The 21,397-nt window shown below is 45.5% G+C and overlaps 1 protein-coding gene across 3 annotated transcripts in view; it reads right to left on the bottom strand.

Annotated features, from left to right (window-relative positions):
- Positions 1-21,397, bottom strand: part of LOC136614048 (leucine-rich colipase-like protein 1) — a 463,073-nt gene that overhangs the window by 49,955 nt on the left and 391,721 nt on the right. Inside the window, exon 1 of one of the 3 annotated variants that reach the window (XM_066594094.1) lies at positions 3,282-3,400. The exons of the other annotated variants lie outside the window; for them this stretch is intronic. Coding sequence (XP_066450191.1) covers positions 3,282-3,362 — 81 coding nt within the window. The 5' untranslated portion in view covers positions 3,363-3,400. Of the gene's footprint in view, positions 1-3,281; positions 3,401-21,397 lie in introns of those variants that run through there. 3 annotated transcript variants of the gene reach the window in all.

The following is a 21,397-nucleotide window of genomic DNA, read 5'->3' as shown; positions in this document are numbered from 1 at the left end:
GGTGTTTTTGGAGCGGTTTCCAATTGTTTTCACTGTGTCCTTGTGGGTTGAGTTTTTGAAAAATAACAAGCTGTATTTTCACTGCAATAATTTGGGTGTGGTTCAGGTTATTAACAATTTGGCGTCATCTTCTCCCCAATGGTGAATTTGCTGTGACATTTGGTATTACAGGCACTGTTATTAAACATGTGGGTAGTGGTGGTGCATGTACCAGCCGTACAAAATTCAATAGTGGATACTCTCTCTCGTTTTTAGTGGGAGCAATACCGAGAGGTGGTCCTAGGCAAAGTGTGTCCGGCTTGGCTTTGGAAACTGGTCGGCAAGTAGCGGAGCACCTGATAAGTGGATAATCTTTGCACAGAGTACAAGGGGAGCATACAAAGTTGCATGGAGGAAGTGGAAACAGTGGATCAAGTTGTTAGGTGACATAAGGACTAATTAGGATAAAGTAGGAGTGGTTTTGCAGTGGTTGGGGAATGCGCATAGGTCTGGTGTATCGGTGGCTATGTTAAATCAATTTTTGGCCAGCCTGTCTCTTGGTTTTGGGATGTGACAGGCCTTAGAAGGCTTTCAAAAGAAAAAAGTGGTTATGGATAAATGTAGGCCTGTGTCGTTTCAGTTATTGGAAGAAGTGGTGGTTGCATTGGAAATAATCTGTGTGGGGGGTATCGAGGTGGTCTTGTTCCATTTGGCTTTTATGTTGGCATTTTTTGAGCATTAAGGTTGGGGGGAATTGGTTTCGCCTAGCAAGAAAAAAAGCAGGGGACTACTAGCAGAGGATGTGAGAGTTGGGGAAGAACAACTCAAGTTTTTTATACAAAGGTCTAAGACAGCCCGAAAAGAAAAAGGAAGAAGGGTATTGATTTGACAGGTTCAAGGGGAGTAGATGAGCCTTGTTGCATGTTGAAAGCACTATGACGAGTAACCTTTGTACTATTCTGTAACCTTTGTACTCCAACTCAATCGGTGAGTAACGGAAGTGACGTCAGATGCCAGGGAACGAGCACCAGAAGCTTAAAGCTAGCCAGGAGCAGGGGACACCGGAGCAGCACAAGAGCTGGCACAAGAGTCTGCAACCGCAGATAAAAGCACTCTTCTCTGTCACCGGTAAAACGGGGCATTTAGCTTTGTCGATCTGTCTCTGACATTAGTCCTCCTCCTGCTACTCCTCCTCCAGAAACATTTCATCGCGCTGAACGGCCAATTTTTCTGCGGCCCAAAAGGCTTATCTACATCTACCAATTTTTTTAACAGTTTTTCTAGGTTTCAAAAGTATTGAGACTGTAACATGAACCAATTTTTTCAACAGGGCTGCCAACAGGCTCGGTTACAAATTAAGCAACAGTGAGTTGTATCTTTAAAAAAAAAAATGTTTATGAGTTTCACCTGCCCTCTCGGTTGATACATTTTTCAGAGGTACACTTGTACTCTTGGTACACTAATTTTTGGGGCCCACACCTACACTCTTATCCAACTAATTTTTCCAGCCTTCGCCTACGCTCATGGTATCCCAATGTTTCAGAGGTTGGCCTATACTATTACTACAGAAATTTTACAGGGGTCTGCCTGCCTGCCTATACTTCTGCTACAAGAAAGTTACAGGGGTCTGCCTATACTGCTGCCACTTGAATGTTACAGGAGTCTGCCTATACTTCTGCTACAAGAATGTTACTAGGGTCTGTCTATACTTCTGCCACGTAAATGTTACAGGGGGTCTGCACATACTGCTGCTACACAAATGTTACAGGGGTCTGGCAATACTGCAGCTACATAAATGTTACAGGGGTCTGCCTATACTGCTGCTAATGAAATGTTACTGGGGTCTGTCCTTACTGTTACTACAGAAATGTTAATGGGGTCTCCCTAGACTTCTGCAACACAAATGTTACTTGGGTCAGCTTATACCTTTGCCACAGGAATATTACAGGGGTCTGTGTATACTATGGGTGCACTGAGTCCTTCCATCACAGTGTTCTACCTATCTGGCCCGTAAAACATTCCAGACTGACTAGAGCATGGCGTGTGGGCCGCAGCCAACATGTATTTCCTCTCATGCAACTGCAGCTATCCGGGGCACTGCAATGGGATTTCTTTCTGTACCGTCTGTGTGTTCCTGCTAGTCACCCATGCTGCGGGTGCACACAGACTTGCCATAGCGAAGTTGTACCTGCCTGTCACTTAAAAAAACAAAAACAGAATGTCTAGGGCATGGATTGTGGGCCGCAGCCAACATGTATTTCCTCTCACATAACCGCAGCTATCCGGGGCACTGCAATGGGATTTCTTTATGTATTGTCTGTGGGTTCCTGGGGGCCACCCCTGCTGTGGGTGCACACAGACTTCCCATTGAGGTGTTTTACCTGTCTGTCCCCAAAACACTGAGAGACTTGGGTAGGGTGCAGAGTGCAGATGGTTTACCCCTTGTGTTGTCGATGAGGTATCCGACACCCAAACAGAATGAGTAGTGTGTGGACACATGGAGTCCCCATTGGACGCAGGCTCGTGTGGGGGGGCTGGGCAGCATGTAACCCAGGAGAAGAGGCAGCGGTGTGTCCCGCAGGCAGTGATTGTGCTTGGTTGGAGGTAGTGTGGTGCTTAGCTAAGGTGTGCCTTGCTAATGAGGGTTTATCCGAAGTAAAAATTATTGCGGGGGGGCACTCTTGCCGCTATTGTGCCTTAATAGTGAGACCTGGGAACCTGAGATGCAGCCCTGTATGTTGCCCCTCGTCTGCCCTATCCGTATCTGTGTCGTTTCCATCACTTTCGTAGGTTTTGAAGATTTGCACAAATGAAAACCTTAGCGAGCATCGGCGATATACAAAAATGCTTGAGTCGCCAATTGACTTCAATGGGGTTCGTTACTCAAAACGAGCCCTCGAGCATCGCGGAAAGCTCGTCTCAAGCAACGAGCACCCGAACATTTTGGTGCTCGCTCATCTCTAGTAACATCCCTTGCACCAGATTCACCCTGAAGATGTGGTACTATTTGTTATTTCAGTGGACTATTGTTTACCGACATAGCAGGTTTACTAATGAAACCATACTAGCAAATGTAATGTCCTACAGCTACAAGTGGAGGGATCTGCTCCATGCGGAAATGGTAATCTGCTCAGGAAGGTTTATAGCTGGTAGAGATATAGAAAATAGGTTTTTTAGTTTTTTGCAAGAAATATCCCCCATTATTAACAGAGAGAAGCTACATATAGAAGCCTGAAGTATCTACATAAATGCAAATATACAACATAGGAAATACATAATGTGATATAAAGAATTCACTTTACCTGTAATTGAGACTGTGCGACCTCAAAGCAGAGCGATAGGCACACAAACAGCAAGATGGACATAATTCTATGCTGTGCCATATCTGTAGGTATGGAAGCTGCAGCAGAAGATTGGAGCGTTTACCCAGCAAGCCAGCAAGCAGACAGGGAGACTGAAGAATGCTGGGTGTAAATGGGACATATATAGTTCCCTCAGTCACACGTCACAAAAATTTATGATGAGGAAGAAGGTAAACGCCCGGAGCTTGCTGTCACATGCTGCATCCAGCCTGCTCCTCCATTTAATAAAGTCTATAAATTTTTTGGCTATGTACATACTGGGCAAACAGAAACACGTGAAGCTTCATGGCCACATGTACTTATACAGTGTTTCCCTAAAAATAAGATCTTGTCTTATGTTAATTTTTGCCCCAAAAAGAGGCACTAGGTCTTATTTTTTGGTGATGTCTTATACTTACCTAGCAGGCTCGGTCCAGGTCCCTCCCGCTGCTCTGATGTGCTGAGCAGCGGCATTGATTGGCCAATTTAAAAATCCCGCCTCCACAGCACGATGGCTGTAATTAGTTCTTTGACCAATGCTCAGCCAATCAATGCAGCACTCGACAGCTCTGCATTGATTGGTTCTCGAGCGCTGCTCAGCCATTCAGAGCTATTGCTTCATGGAGGTGGGATTTATGAATCCTGTAATCAGGAAGTGATCAGTGGGTGAAGGAGGACTGCAGGACGCACGGCGGTGCTCCGGACAGCAGCAGGAGGACCTGTGCCGAGCCAGCTAGGTAAGTATTCCTTTTTTTAACGTAATGCAGCTAGGGCTTATATTTCAAGCATCCCAAATATCCCTAAAAAGTCAAGGAAGGGCATATTTTTAAGGTAGATCTTTTTAGGGAAACAGGGTAACACATGTACTGTCAGTATAGCAGGAAATGTGAGCTAACATAAGAATCAAATATACCTATTATATACAACACTAAATACTCTGGTCAGCTTCTCGGGAAGAGAAGATAAAGTACGGGTAAGATACCCCTCCGCCCCCCGGGGTCCTGGACAGAATTATGTTCCAGAAACTGGGGGGTCGCTTTAACCAAATGGCAGTCGGCAGTTCAAAACAATCTATGTCTTCCTAGATAATCTCTCTGGATAATCCTCTCAGTTAGGTGCTGATCATTAGCTATTGGGCTGCACTCACACGAAAATATAAACCCTTCATTCTCATCCCTGTTTCCATTTACATTTTTTTTTTTATTAAATCACTTTTTATTGAAAAGTTTTAAGCACATTTTGTAAGCATATCATTTTTCATAACTGTTTATGAGTGAGAAGACAGTATGCTGTCCTATATTTTATTAACAGTAACTCTTAGCATCTGAAAGTATATAGTAAGTAACTTTTATTAAAGGGGTTGTCCCGCGCCGAAACGGGTTTTTTTTTTTTTTCAACCCCCCCCCCCCCCCCCCCCCCCCCGTTCGGCGCGAGACAACCCCGATGCAGGGACTTAAAAAAAAAACAGCACAGCGCTTACCTGAATCCCCGCGCTCCGGTGACTTCTTACTTACCGGTTGAAGATGGCCGCCGGGATCTTCTCCCTCCGTGGACCGCAGCTCTTCTGTGCGGTCCATTGCCGATTCCAGCCTCCTGATTGGCTGGAACCGGCACGTGACGGGGCGGAGCTACACGGAGCTACACGGAGCCCCATTGAGAAGATAAGAAGACCCGGACTGCGCAAGCGCGTCTAATTTGGCCATTAGACGGCGAAAATTAGACGGCAACCATGGAGACGAGGACGCCAGCAACGGAGCAGGTAAGTGAAAAACTTTTTATAACTTCTGTATGGCTCATAATTAATGCACAATGTATTACAAAGTGCATTAATATGGCCATACAGAAGTATATAGACCCACTTGCTGCCGCGGGACAACCCCTTTAACTTCTGGTTAATCTCCAGCTCAGCTCCCCGCTGCATCCTCTCATTAGGAAAAGGAGGCTTATTTTGGCCGACGCTGTGCTAGAGATCACCTTCAAATTCAAGGATATTATCAAGCAGAAATATAAAAAGTGGGCGGGAGACAGGGGTAAAAAAGGGAGGGAAGAAAGTGGGGGGGGGGGGGGGCGAGCTACACCTTGGACTCCTTCTTTGGAGAGAGCTGTCTCATGTGCTATATTGGTTCGATATAATTTTTCTTATGAGAACAAAATATCTCCTTTTTGTTTTGGATCTATTATTATGAAAGGTGCTGATTTATATTATGAGGGTTTTTGTGTAGATTTTATTAGAAGTCTACAGTTCACTTGTCATATGTGGAAACATGTTTTTCCCATTTACATATATTAAAGGGGTTGTCCCGCGGCAGCAAGTGGGTCTATACACTTCTGTATGGCCATATTAATGCACTTTGTAATGTACATTGTGCATTAATTATGAGCCATACAGAAGTTATAAAAAGTTTTATACTTACCTGCTCCGTTGCTAGCGTCCTCGTTCCCATGGTGCGGACTAATTTTCGGCCTCCGATGGCCAAATTAGCCGCGCTTGCGCAGTCCGGGTCTTCTGCTGTCTTCTATGGGGCCGCTCGTGCAGAATGCCGGCTCCGTGTAGCTCCGCCCCGTCACGTGCCGATTCCAGCCAATCAGGAGGCTGGAATCGGCAATGGACCGCACAGAAGCCCTGCGGTCCACGGAGACAGAGGATCCCGGCGGCCATCTTCAGCAGGTGAGTATGAAGACGCCGGACCGCCGGGATTCAGGTAAGCGCTCTCCTGTTTGTTTTTTTAACCCCTGCATCGGGGTTGTCTCGCGCCGAACGGGGGGGGGGGTTAAAAAAAAAAAAAACCCGTTTCGGCGCGGGACAACCCCTTTAAGGTGTTATCAGAGGAGCCACCAAATGCTGATGTGAATTCCAGATTAACTCAGCTCAGACACTGGATGTGGGTCTGCTGGGCCACAAAACCAATTTAGCCTAGGATGAAATCGAGGGGCAGCCCCCGATGTTCTCTGGTTTTCATCCTTTAACGCCACCAATGAAGCTCAAGCCTTCACTGCATGGAACCCTAATCTGTTACCCTAGAAGTAGTCTCTGTTAGGATGCAGCTGACACTAACTGACGTGGTCACATGACAGAGCCGAAGACAGCAGGTGGAATTCCTGCATAAGGCCCGTTCACATGAGTGTTGTTTAGCACGCATATATGTGCGTGCAAAGCAGCACATCTATTAGAACCACTGGTTTCCTATGGTGTGTTCACATGTCCGTGTTTTATAGGTGTGCAAATGTGCGCACCTGCAAAAGATAGGACATGCTTACACCACATAGGTCCATGCTGCGTGTAGATATTCCCCCACGGGGAGTCCCCTCATCACTGAACACTGACATCACTGCCACAGTGTTCAGTGTTGATGGCATTCTCCGCAGGGAGTAAAGAAACCCCTGCCACCCCCGCCACCCCTGCCACAGCTGTGGCAAAGTAACAAGATGTTCTCCCACTGATTTCAACGGAGTCGGTGCTGCCGTAAAAGTTGTAAAAAGTAAAATAAAGCTTAAAGATACACCTTCGCTCATGGATTGGATCCATGAGGAGAGGTAAAAATACTCACCTCTACCCTCAGTGATGTCCCGCGGCGATATGGTCCTTCCAGGCCCTTACGTCACCTTCTGCACAGAAGGGCTCGCGCTCCGGGAAATTTTAAATCTCTCTGCTCTCGGCTAGCATATGCTGCATGTGGTTCCCAGTCACATGACCACTGTTATGCAATGGATACCAGTGATCATGTAAAGTAAAAAAAAAGTTTAAAAAGTTAAAGTTCCACATGGCGGGCCTGCTACATGTTACATGTCTATATGTCTAACTGCTTTACTCCTAGCCTCGAAACTATTTTAGGCCAAACAACGGGGAACATGAGGAGAAAATGCGCGAAGAAATGCTATAAGATTATAGAGAATGACGAAGGCCTAGACTTGCAGGCAGAGGGTAAAGGAGATACATAGGATAGAACCAACCCACCCCATTAGTAGAGAAACTCCTCAACGGTATCCAGTGGGATAGTGCTAAGTTGGGACCTCATACAGATAGAGGCACCAGAAAAGCGAGAGTTTATGTTCGGCTCAAGACAGACAACCTGTTGGTCTACGGGACAACCGAGATGGATCCAGAAGACATACCCACCATCATACCCGCATACTCATATCAAATCCAATATTGTTCACGACTACCCTCCCACCCGTACCTTCCCACCCTACCCTCACTCCCCCTCCTGATAACCTTTCTTCATCCATGCTAACGTAAACTTGTTTTGGAAAATGTTTAATAAAATTCATTTGAACATAAATAGTTAAAGTTCCATCTCCCCTCACGGATCATATCCGTAAGGGCGCCCACCCACTGACGATTTTTTTTCCTTTGCGTTTTTTCTCAAGAGCACTTAGTATTGAATGTGCTCCTGTCCACTGTCGTTTTTTTTTTCGGTCAGTTGCAATTTTTAACATAGGAACTGTCAGTTGCATATGTGTCCTTATTTTTCTCTTAATGCACCCATGAATGTCAATGGAAATTAACGGAAAAGGCGCGAAAAAGCCGCAAAAATGCAGTGAAAAAGCCGCGGAAAACACTGCGTTTTTCACGCACGAAAATCGCAAACGCCAGTGGGTGGGTGCCCTAACAGAGGATAAAATTCCGTACCTAAGGTCCCTGGATTTATCCGTAGACCTTACCCCAGCTTCTGCGCATGTCGCCAAAATGGCAGCCACATGCGCAAAAGCGGCGGATCACCCTGCTCCTGTCCACCAAATGTAGCAGAGAGCCTGGAGATTTGACCGGGGGCCGCAGTACACGTTTCCTGGTCTCGTGATCACCGCTATCCAATGGATTACGGCAATCACTTAAAAGTAAAGAAAAGTAAAAAAAAAAAAGTGTAGTACAGTAAAAAAAACTATACAAGTTTGGTATTGTAGTAATCGTACTGACCCTTAGAATAAAGTCATCATGTCATTTTTGTTGTAGTTTGTGCGCCGTAGAAACAAGACGCACTGAAAGATGGCGGAATGTTTTTTTTTTTTTCATTTCACTCCACCTTTTAAAGGTTTTGCAGTACATTATATGGTACATTAACCCTTTCCAATCCAATTTGTATCCTGGTTTTCCTAGGAGGCTTACTCTTTTTCTGCTGTTATACAATGGTGTTATATGCTGGCTAAAGCCAGTACTGCATGAGGTGACACGTTGGATAGGCCCCGGCAGCAGAGAGGCTGGCAATATACAGTAAGAGAACCCCTAATGGATGTCTTCCAACATCGGAGCTGTACAGGCTTAAATCATAATGTCTTCAGAGGTCAGACAGTGGATTGGAAAGGGTTAAATAGCACCTAAACCTATGACAGCAGCCCATCAGTCTCTGACGGAGGTGGGGTCTAATAGGCTGAGTTATGTGGCAGACATGCAGGCCTTTTCAGGCTTCTGGCTGCCATGGTAACCTACTGGTACTCTGCAATCCCCTGCTGGGTGCCAAGAGGCAACAGAAGGATCCCCTTCCCCCTGCCATCTGCTTACATGCTGCAGTTGCTATTGATTGTGGCATGTAATAGATTAAACAGGCAAGATCTGAGGTTTCTCTATTCCTGGCAGTTAGAGCAGGAGCCTGGCTATCAGTAGGCAGCCAAGCCACCATCTTAAATAGATGTATGTGCAGGATTAAAGCCCTTCAGTGAGGTCAGTAATAAGGCATATTGGCCGTCTCTAAGGGAATAGGTTGTGCTGTGGAATATACTGTATATATATTGAAGGGCCTAATTCTGAATCTTGTTATGGGTCCCCTGGGGTCTATGTAAGCCCCTGATTATAGTAGGTCATGAGTATCAGAACGGTCTGGCACCCTGTATCCACTATGTGTGGGAGTATACAACAAGCATCCACCCCCCTCATTATCAAGAGGCAGTGCGAGTGGCTGTCTTATCGGTGTCCTGCACAGGTGTTATTGGCTCCTCCATTTGGTAGTCAGCTAACTGCATGGTGAGAGGATGCAGCTATATGCACTCCTCACCCAGTAAGTAATGGACATTTTCTGTGATTGTTTTTAATTTTTTATTTCCCCTTCTGTGATGGGTTTGAAGGTTAAATTCAATTAGGAAGGTGGGGAAAAGGCTGGGAGGTGTGATCCGCAGTGCATCGGCGCATGAAAAATCACAATCCGCAATCTACCGCAAGCCAAAAAAAATACAATTTAAAGATCATCCGCAGCGCATCCGCTTCACAAATCTGCATCAAATATCCGCGCGGGCTGTATGTTCCCCATGGACATGAGGCCTTAAGGCCGAACAAAGGCGAGGTGCAGACTAACGGAAAAAAACACTCCGGTCATGAAAGGGTTACCGAAGTAAAAGGTCTTGATTCTGAGGTTCTCTTCTGTTTACGGCATTCTTACTGCTTATAATAAAATTTTTACTACTGTAGATATTTTCTGTGCAAACAGATAGAGGGGAAGATTCAAGTAGATGCGCAAATATCCTGGAACGTCTGCCGGGCAATCTAAGGTAGCCTAAAAAAAATCACGTTACATACAGCCCTTAATAATTAATTTACCTCACTGCACATAAGGGGTCTGTCAGTCACCACAGATGGCTACTAACCTCCAGTATAATAAATAGCACCACTCATGATACAATTAATGTCACCACTTACCTTCAGTACAATAAAAGGCGCCACATACAGTATATTTAATGTCACCACTTACCTTAAGTATAATAAACGGAGCCACTCATTGTATAATTCATGTTACCACTTACCTGCAGTACATTTACAGTATATTTAATACCACAACCTACCTTCATTATAATAAATGGTGTCACATATGGTACAATTCATGTCACCACTTACCTCCAGTATAAATGGCACCCCTCACAGTACCATTAATGTGACAACTTACCTCTAGTATAATAAATGGCACCCCTCACAGTACCATTAATGTGACAACTTACCTCTAGTATAATAAATGGCATCACACACAATATATGTAAAATTAATCTGTCTCCAGACTTATGGTGCCGGATTGGAGAGCTGCAAAAACTAGTGGCAGAAACCCTGATCATGACAAATTACTGGTTCTCTTTCATTATTTCCCATAAAATCAGTGTTTCTGTGCCAGTATTGGCAGCTCTTCATGAACATGGCACCTCGCCACTTCCCACTCTACCGGTTTCATTCCTGGGTCACACGGTGCCCCTTACACATTCCACAACCCTGACAGCGGAAACGCGTCTGGTCTCTTAATTCCTGGATCTGCTCACTCTGCGGCAATAGGGGTGACACCTTTCTTTCCAAAAAATAGGAGATAAGTTTTGTCAGTTGTGTCCTCTGTGCTGCGTCCCATAGGGTGACCCTGGACGTGGGGCAAACGTTGAGGAGAAGGGAGGGTTAGATGCTGGCTTGTCACAGCGGCACTTACTACGCTCTCTCCCGGTGGGACACATGTAGCTTCGGCCAGGTCAGCGCTGGGCCTCTTCCAGGCACCCCCAACATAGGGATGCCCAATAGACTGTGGAAAAGGTGCAAGGGTTGTCACGGGTGATGCCACCGCTCTGGTACCCACTGGCATGAACATCGGTGGGGAAATAATGGAGCCACCGACAGTGATATAGTACCTCAGGTCACCAGGAACGATCAGTGCCTGGAATAACTTTACTTAATGGTAACTTTAGCAATACAAAAGGCACAAATGTTAGGGTTGGAAAGTGCAGGAATTAGATAAGCCAGAGTACCTCAATGTGGGAGACCCAGACTTCAGGCCGCCTATGCGTGACCAAATAATTGTTTATTTATTTTTTTTTATTTTTTTTATTTTTTTTAAACTTCATAAAAATTCAGAACTTGACTTGTAATAATGTTGCCATCCAATAAGTGGTGCTGCATCTCCTTCCAAGTGCAGGTTGAAGGAGAGATATGACACATCATAAAACTGTCCTGAGCTCAGTGGACTGATTTACAATTTACTTCTCAGCTCTGTTTGTCTTTAGGTTTGAGTGCAAAACAGTCTCAAATTTCTATGTGTGAACATTTATTTAGATCAATAGCAATTTGTTCCCCTCCCCTCTGCATCTGTATGTTATAATTATGTGTCATCCAAACTAGTTTTATTCAACAGCCTGATGAAGGGGGTGATATCCCTGAAAGCTTGCTGTAACATCATGCATATTTGTTAGCCATTAAAAGGTATCATATTTACAAATTACTGGGTTTTTCTCACTGACAACAATCACACATTGACCAAATAAAGACGCGTACCTCCACATAGCAGGACCCAGACTTCAGGGCGCTTGAGGGTGAACAATGAAAGTAGAGTACCTCCACCTGGCGGTCCCAGACTTCAGGACGCGCGGGTCTGAAATAATTATGAATGAGTACCTCTGCACTAGGCCTTGGAAGAATGCACTGACTTGTTGCTCACTCTCTCTCTCTTAGGGGGGGGGGCTCACCCCATCATCATCACCAACACAAGCACTCCGGGAAACCTCTCTAAATCTTCCATTCTTCACTACATGAGGGTTAAAGGTACCCCCATGTAGCTGGCACTATTTAGCAGGAACCCAGAAGACAAGGGCAAGACCTTTTCCTGCTCTCAGGCACTCTCATTTATATGTTCACTCATGCCACTTGACAGGCTAGAAATTGTTACATTCACAGTCAGCTCACACTTTGCAGACTTTAACTCTACATTTACTGCAGCTGTGCAATACACATAACAGAATGACACGACAGGCTTGCACAGTGCATCAACACAGGGTGATGTACTGGGCCACTACAGTTTCCCACATACTTAAGAATAAGCCGACCCTGGCGCCTCCAAAACAGAGTGTATGAATCCGGAGTCGGATCATCTTCAATGTTTGACTTCCTATCTACCTGTGAGGTCTGTGTACCGTCATGGAGTATGCAAGGCAAAACCTATGTGAAGAATCAACCCACTCCAGGTGTACAGAGACTACTAGAAGTGTGATTTCAGTGTATGGCTTTTCTATTATGACAGCATGTCAGGAATATGACTTGCAAGTACATTAAGGAATTTCTACTAGGCTGAACAGAATTCAGAAACACTAGTATAGCTTTGGGGGTTATTCATTACTCTTTCCCAAAAAGAATTGTGACCAGTGGAATGAAGATCACTTTCTCTTTTGAAGAATAAAACCAAATTACAAAAATATGAGAGGGTGACTGGCAGGAAAGAGAAACAAGAGACGAGTGGAATGACCATCACTCTCCCTGAAAAAGTAGAACTAGGTGAAAGGAAGGCCCTGCCAGCTGGAACAGACCAGATGGACAGCCAGCACTGTGACATGACATGGGGGACATACGAAAGCTCCAGTCATACACATAAATCATACATACCATGCATACAGTCTCATGCACATGGTGGCATATCTAAGCTAAACATTTCTACATTAGTACATTACATTTATAGGAGAATATATTACTTTGAATTAGATATGAGCAAGTGCAATAAACAATAAGTGCTGTATTAAACATCCTCCTGCACATTACTTTAATGATACAAACAATATAACCTTTTCAATGTGAAAGAAAAGCATGTGTTGAACTATGAAAAGGGGATAGAACTCAAAAGTCTTTTTCTTTATAAGGGGCCTAAACTGGAAAAAAAAACAATCTCTCTCAAGCAAAGAGTCTCTGGTATTCTCGTATATAGTCAATTTTTTTTCTAAAATTTGAAATGACTCTTATGCCGCTGGATCACCCCGGTCACTTGGATTTCCTCGTCCTCAGACTCAGAGGTCCAACCAGTTGGTGTCACTGAACTACCCAAACAACGGACTCCTAGTGAAGCAACGGATGAGGTACTGTCCGATCTCAATTACGCAGGGTCACCGTCCTGGGCAATGTAGTAGCAGGGCAAGGTTCCTCCATGGCAGTCAGCCTTGGAGGGCGCAGTTCCCTCCAAGGGGAGAAATGTTCACAGGCCTGGAAAAAGACTTGTACACCGGGGTCCTCAAAATCCTGTATGAAGGGATGCAACCCTGGGGGTATAACAGCGTGGGCAACCCTGTTGGCCCAATGAATTATAATCCAGGGGCAAGGCGGCTCCTCTCCACCATAGAGCAGCAACCAGGGCACCAGTCTTGGCCGTAGAATGCTCGTGGACAGGACTGCAGGCAGAATCGCGGACACACTCACCTCGTTTAAAAGTTTTCCGGGGCCTAGCCGGCTGGAGGGGTCATATGTGGAGGCTCTGCTCTTTTTGATTGCGGCCTCTTGTTCCCTTGAAAGTGGTGCCGCGGAGGCATTTGCTGGGTCTGGTTTCTAAAGGTCCTCCAGATCACCCCAATAGCACTGAGGCCTTGATAGTGGGTAGCCAGTCACCACACCAGCAATTAAACGACTAGGGGAGACCACTGGAGGATACATCTCTACTCCATGAGCTTTGCCAAAGTTATGTCTCATGGTGTCTGCAGCAGCAGATAACTCCTTCCCCTGGGGGTGTCCTGAATTATAGGTAAAGTCCTTTTGATAGGGGTAGTCCTCCCCCCATCTTCACGAATAGCAAGGGTGCAGTTCTTTTCATGCCAAAAACTTGGCGGGAGTCTGTTGGTGGGAGAGAGTGAGCCAGAGAGGAGCTCTGATGATTGAGCACTATTTTGAAAAGTCCCTCTCAGATCATGCGGAGCAAACACTTGTAAACTATTTACACATTCCTTTATTCTTTGTGGCGCAGAGGATTTGATCCTGTTCCCAGTGATACCAAAAAGTAGGGTCCTGCAGCTTCCCATAGGGTGACCCCGAAGCGCAGGGTATACGTTGAGGAGCAGGGAGGGTAAGATGCTGATTTTTCACGGCGGCACTTACCACGTTCCCTCCCGGAGAAACGCACATAGCCTCGGCCAGGGCAGTACTGGGCATCTTCATATCACTCCAGCCATAGAGATGCTTAATAGACTGGGGAACAGGTGCAAGGCTTGTCACGAGTGATGCCATCGTTCCGGTACCCACCGGCATGAACATGTACTTGTAGAGAAATATCTTGAGATAAAATCACAATTCTCTGTGGGTAATTTAACAGACCAGTGCAGGAAAGACAATGACCCAATCAGGGAGGAAAACACTGGATGACACTGGGCCTACAGTTGAGTTATCTGTATGACTCCGCTCCTGGACACACACTCCAGAGGAGAACTTGAACACTCCACTGACACTCAGTTTCTGATGGTTTCTGAACTCTGCAAAGCAGATTCCTTTCTCTTCCTTTCTTTCTCTCTTAGGGTAGGGGTCCTGGGCATGAACCTCCAGGGTACCGCTCCTCTGCTTCTATTCTTCAACACATGAGGGTTGAAGGTACCCCTATGTGGCTGGCATTCACTCTCCGACTAATTGGAATGGAACTCTCTGACTTGCACCTTGCAGTCACATATATCTTGTATACTTACGTGACAACACAAATGGATACACTTTCCAGACATGTCCCAGACATTAACCTCTCACATGTTGAAGCTGTGCAATACACATAACTGGTATCAGGACAATCTGCATAGTCCATCCACAGTGAAGACATGACATGTGAGACAGGAACAGTTATGGAAGGGCCAGATATATATATTTCAGGCAACAACACTAGCACAAGAAAAGAAATATGATAATAATAATAAATAATAATAATCTTTATTTGTATAGCGCCAACTTATTCCGCAGCGCTTAATGATGTCATAGATCCAGACATTTGTTGGGAATCTCTCCCAGGCAAAAGTAATAGGTCCAACAAAATCTTATCCGCTCTTGCAGAAAACGTTATCTTGCAAAATGTAGAAGAGAAAAAGGGATCTGTTGTCTTGGACCTAACTCTTACCAACAAGGAGGGAATGCTTGAGGAAGGAAGGTGGCTGGGACCTTAGGAGGCAGTGATCATGCCACCCTAACATCCCAGCCACCCTTAACAAGGAAACTACAGACCAGTGAGCCTGACTTCTATACTGGTAAAGATCTTTGAACAAATCATTAAATAGCATGTATGCAAGAACTTGGATGAGAATGGAATAATTAACCAGAGCCAGCATGGGATTGTAACAAATCATGCCAGACAAATCTAATTTTTTTTATGACAGAATTACTGACTGTGTGAAACAGAGAATGGTTCAGCTCCCTTGTGCTATTAAATAGCTATAAGTAAGGGATGTACATTCAAACCAAAGTGAATGTTACTTCACTGGGGGATCTGGATGCAACTATTTCTTCCTATTCCAGGTCAGCCTTAAAAGATAGAAATAGTGATTTTATTCTTTCTTCACTCCTTTATTCAAATCACAGCTGGTTCAGTAAAAATAATAGGTATACAGGGAAACGCGTTTTGGGGTCCACATTGCCCTTTTTCAAGCCTAACGGTAATACACAAACATACTCACTTATATATTATCCCATAACAGTGTTCACAAATGTGCCTGCAGCGCTTCCAAATGACGTCAGTTATCACGTCGGCGCAATCATTTGGCATCATCCACAGTGGGACGATGTGTGTTCCATTGTGCGTTCCAACCAACTCGGTCATGTGACACGTCATGCGGTGATGTGATGAGTCGAGGCGCACATCACATGAGGACACAGCAAGCTGGTGATGCGCTGCACTGCGCGTCTCAGCTGACGCCAGTCACCATGATCAGAATGTCCAACGCTGCTCTGCGTTCTACATGTATTTCAGAGCAGGCATATTATCTGAAATAGTAAATGTGTAAATTTATGACAGATTAGAAAAATATTAAATGCTCTCTCTTTTCAGAACTTATATAGATATAGTTATATGTCTGATCCATGTTATGAAGAATATTTGTGAAAGCAAATGAGTGAATATTCACTTATGCATACATATATATATATATATATATATATACACACATATACACACACATACATATACATACATATATAAACACACACAATATATATTACAAGATTGGAAAATTAAAGAAAATTATTACATTTTTGAATAGACCCAAAGTCCTGACATGTCTGTCATTATAGGAACTCTATGGATTTTTGGTTCCCATTTGTAATAACTATAAATACAATCCAAAATATTCATATAAAATTCTGCTATCTACAAGTATACGCAATATATTACATTTTAAAATATTATAGATTATATTATTATGGATGGCTGACAGTGAAGAAATAAGAGAAAGGATTCAAAAAGATCTGGACAAACTTAAACAGTCGGCAGTGACTAACAGAATGGTATTTAAAAAGCTAAAACAACAGAAGTAAAATCACATGCATTAAGTCACACCCCCAATCAACACAGTGTAGCCCATGGCCCACTTTTATCCTTGGTTGGTATATTTTATTGATAAAAAGGACAACCCCATATTCATTCCAAATTTAAATAGTAAGAAACAAAGCGCTGTGGGTTGGACTAAGGCTCAGTGCATATTACCCTAAAAAAGAAATCCAGGTATTGAAGCCCCCAGGGCTGTAAGGGAAGGCAGTCATGATGTGGTTAACGGGGAGGGAAGGGGTTAAAGAACAGGCTGCATGCTGGTAGCCTGGGAGGGGAGGAGATGCAAAGGAAGAGTGCACGAAAGACAGGGGAAGAGCCAGTTGCAGCAGCAAGGGAGAAGAAGGAAGAAGAAGAACCTGGAGCAGGACCTAGAAGAGGGAAGTAAGAAGACACCGACTGAAGTACAGAAGCTGGCTGGCGATCAGAGGGAGGGAGAGGCAAAGAAGGAAGAGCCTGAAGAGGCAAAGAAGGAAGAGCCTGAAGAGGCAAAGAAGGAAGAGCCTGAAGAGGCGAAGAAGGAAGAGCCTGACGAGGAGAAGAAGGAAGAGCCTGACGAGGAGAAGAAGGAAGAGCGTGATGAGGAGAAGAAGGAAGAGCCTGACGAGGAGAAGAAGGAAGAGCCTGACGAGGAGAAGAAGGAAGAGCCTGAAGAGGAGCAGAAGCAAGAGCCTGAAGAGGAGCAAAAGCAAGAGCCTGAAGAGGCGAAGAAGGAAGAGCCTGAAGAGGCGAAGAAGGAAGAGCCTGAAGAGGCGAAGAAGGAAGAGCCTGAAGAGGCGAAGAAGGAAGAGCCTGAAGAGGCGAAGAAGGAAGAGCCTGATGAGGAGAAGAAGGAAGAGCCTGACGAGGAGAAGAAGGAAGAGCCTGACGAGGAGAAGAAGGAAGAGCCTGACGAGGAGAAGAAGGAAGAGCCTGACGAGGAGAAGAAGGAAGAGCCTGACGAGGAGAAGAAGGAAGAGCCTGACGAGAAGAAGAAGGAAGAGCCTGACGAGGAGAAGAAGGAAGAGCCTGACGAGGAGAAGAAGGAAGAGCCTGAAGAGGAGCAGAAGCAAGAGCCTGAAGAGGAGAAGAAGGAAGAGCCTCATGAGGAAAAGAAGGAAGAGCCTGAAGAGGCGAAGAAGGAAGAGCCTGAAGAGGCGAAGAAGGAAGAGCCTGAAGAGGAGAAGAAGGAAGAGCCTGAAGGGGAGAAGAAGGAAGAGCCTGAAGAGGAGAAAAAGGAAGAGCCTGAAGATGAAAGACTTACTGGAGGAGAAGATGGAAGCATTGCTGGCACACATCCGGGTGGCGGCAGAAGAACAGGGCCTGGCCTGGCTGGAGCAGATGTCCGGAGCGGCCCTTGGAGCAGCAGAGACAGAGCCAGTGGCAGGCCTGAAGAGGGAGTGGAGACTGTGTAGGGTGCATGCACCTACAAGCGTTAGCCCAGAGCACGTGCCAATGCGCTGATGCCGGGGAGGGGGCGCATCCCAGGTAACTTCAGGCAGGCTCTCCCCTGCATCTGCACTAAGCAGAGAGAGTAGGGCTGAGGGGAATCCCGCTCAGTGGTGTGGGGCGGCATCCACTACTGGACCCCATGTGGAGAGGGAGGCGGGGCCTAGTACTGGTCTGGGATCCATGAGAGCTGAGAGAGGGGGGCTGCTCACATGTTGCAGGACCGAGCGGGGAGTAGTCCCACTGCAGACACAGCCCAGCAGAAAGAGGAGAGAGACAGGCTCCACTGGTTTGTGGAGGCAGGTGGCATGGAGAAGTTAGTGGGGGATGGCATTCAGCCGGATCAGCACAGAACAAGAGGATCTCAACATGCAGCGGTAGCTGAACGCATAGGTGGGAGGAAGCAGTTTGGAGAAGAGATGGCAGTGCAGAGCAGAAACATCATAGACTCGAAGGGATATCAGCAGGAAGACGGGTCCTATGCAGCATGGTGAGTTAACATTCATGTCAGTCCGCCTGCCGGTAGTAGTTTTTCAGGGGATGGGTGGTTTGGTGATGCCTTTGCAGCTGTGTGCGGTGCTAGCAATGAGGTTGGAGCCTTAGTAGGGTGCATGGTGGAGTTTTTGCAGGGACAGGGATTAGGGCCTGGTCCGCGGCCTGTTTCGCTGTGTTACATGGCGTTCAGCACGTCGTCCAGCAAGAAAAGCATTCCGAATGGAAGTTCAGTCAATGGGACTGGGGTAGAAAGGCAGTGGGGGGTGTCGGAGCTGTGGCTGGTCCCGTTGCTGACAGCCGCATGGAACTTGCCGGTGCGAGCTTCATCCAGCAGGGATGGTACTCTGGGTGGAAGCTTGGCTGGGGGGGCTGGTCTGGAATCACTTGTGGGGGTTACCGTGGCAGTACAAACAGAAAAGGATGGTCACGGGATTTGCTGGGATGATAGGATGAAAGGGGAGGTCTGTGTTTGCTTTGAGGGGCCATTGTGGGCCTGATTGGAGAAAGAAGTTAAGGAAAACATCTGGAAGGATGAATATGTGGACATATTCTCCCTCCTACCATTGGAAAAATAAATTTAGATAAAGTGAAGAGAACAGAGTACAATAAGGAGGAGGAGGAAAGACATAGGTGGCGTATAATTCCTCAGACATTCACCAATTGGCTGCAAGCATTTGCCATTTAGGCAAGCGTAATTGGGGAAAAAGAAAGAAAAAAAATGCTGGAAAATTGCTCCAGCCTTTTTTGTTATTTGGACTCAATAGGAGAAGCATATCGAGTATACAGGGGGCAGACTTGGCTGGGCTATGATGAGCAGTTCAGGCAGCGGAAAGCAGTCCGGCCATCAATCAGATGGCATGAAAAAAACATGTTTGTGGCTGAGGGTAATGGCCCCAGTGCGTTTTTGGCAGCCCTTTCAGGCAGGAGCCGGGTCATCAGGCCTCGCTTCTAATTCGCAAGCGGGAAGTCAAGGAGACCAAGCAGAAGGTTATAGATTTGGTTTTGTTAGCAATTCAATGAAGGCCAATGTAAATTCGGGGCGGGCTGTAGGTTCAAACATTGCTGCTCCCTCTGTAATGAAGGGTCACGCGGAGCAGCTAACTGCTTCAGGAAAGGAAAGGGGATAGCTCCCAGGGGTCTTGAAAAAAGTGATGACCACGGTGATGTTGGTAGAGTTGGTGTAGTTCCTAAATAGATACCATAACAAGGAGAAGGCCGAATTATTGTTGAGGGATTTTAAGGACAGTTTTGCCATTTTGCTCCGTTGCATAAGTTACCATTTCTACAAAAAAACTTGCTGTCAGCACTGAGGTGTCCGGAGATTGTAACCAAAAATTTGGACAAGGTGGTTAGTTTAGGACGCAAGGCAGAACCTTTCAAGGACCCTCCTTCGCAGGAATTTGTGGTGTCACCACTGGGGGTAGTTTCAAAGAAGGGATCGAACAAGTTTCAGTTAATCCATCATTTTTGATTATATAATTCATAGACTCCCAAAACCCAGATTTCTACCGGAAGCAACGCCCTGCGACACTATTGCCCATATCCATTTCTACCATATCAAGGAGGCTTTAATTTCGACAACACGAAGGATGACCCAACTCCCGGCCCCTTTTTCGAATATTTAGTTGTTCTCGGATCTATCTCAGTCAACTATGCAAGCCAGAAGATCCCTTTTACCCGTAACTATGGCCCTTAGACAAGCTGGCATCGCCTACAAATGGGGGTGTCCCATAAAATTAATAATAAAGATGAAAAAACACATATTATCCATAATCTGGAATCTGGATAGGGGATCCTCAAAACTTGGCACATTTCCTTGGCTCTAAATTTATGGGCCTCCCAAAATTCCAAGCCTTCAAGGAACAACTCCGGTTTGAGCAGAAAACATGAGCCCGTTGATTTTGTTCACTCTTTTCCTTCTACCAGATCCTTTCTTGAAAGTATAGGAGGCTGCTGGACCTTAAGAGACTTTCCACCCCCCGATTGAGGACAGCTCGTATAGTCTGGTATGTCCTCACAATGTTCTATTTGTTTTTTGTTTTATTGTTCAGTATTGTTTAATGCTATAAATGCGATTAACGAGCCTGCCCCAGATTTTACCTCAATATATTTAAAAAGTATGTCAATAAATATTTTCTCCCTTAATGCGAGGGGCCTTAATTCTCCCTTTAGGAGAAGAGCCGTCCGGAGAGAGACATTACAATCTGGAGCATACATAGTGTGTTTACAGGAGTCGCATTTCCAAGCCTCTGCACCCCCTCCATGAAACAATTTTTGAATATTCACAGCCAATGCACATTTCAGAGCCTACAGGCCGCTATATTATTATAGTTTGTATCATCAACTCAGTTCCAGTGACATTAGCGAATATTTATTCTCCAAATACCAAGCAAATTCATTTCTTGAACAAAGTAATGAGCGAGGTGCGGAGGCTTAGGAGTGATATGATTACCTGCGGAGACTTCAATATTACCCTGGACAGAGAGCTAGATAATGTAGGTACTAGTAATAGACGTATGCCTTCGCTTGGACCTTGGTTGCAAAGAGAAGCACTATATGATACTTTCTGTTGCAAGAACGCCTCTTCCCATGCGTTTTCGTTTTACTCGGCCCCCCACAGATCCTTTTCCAGGATAGACTTATGCCTTGTAAATAGAGCACTATTACCCGCTGTGTCATCTTCTAAATTAGGAACAGCATGTGGTCTGACCACGCTCCCAGTGTTACCACCCTTTGTCTGGGACCTCAGTATTCACATCCTAAACCTTGGGGAATAAATACATTCCTGATGAAAATGCCCAAATATAGAGAATACAGATGAGCGAACGTACTCGTCCGAGCTTGATGCTCGCTCAAGCATTAGGGTACTCAAGATGCTCGTTACTCGAGCGAGCACCACGCGGTACTCGAGTCAATTCCATTTCCTTCCCTGCATGTTTAGCGCCA

This window comes from Eleutherodactylus coqui, chromosome 1 (assembly GCF_035609145.1).
Source record: "Eleutherodactylus coqui strain aEleCoq1 chromosome 1, aEleCoq1.hap1, whole genome shotgun sequence".
Taxonomy (NCBI): Eukaryota; Metazoa; Chordata; class Amphibia; order Anura; family Eleutherodactylidae; genus Eleutherodactylus; species Eleutherodactylus coqui.
Note: the sequence above shows the minus strand (reverse complement) of the source record. Positions and strands in the feature narration are given on the sequence as shown.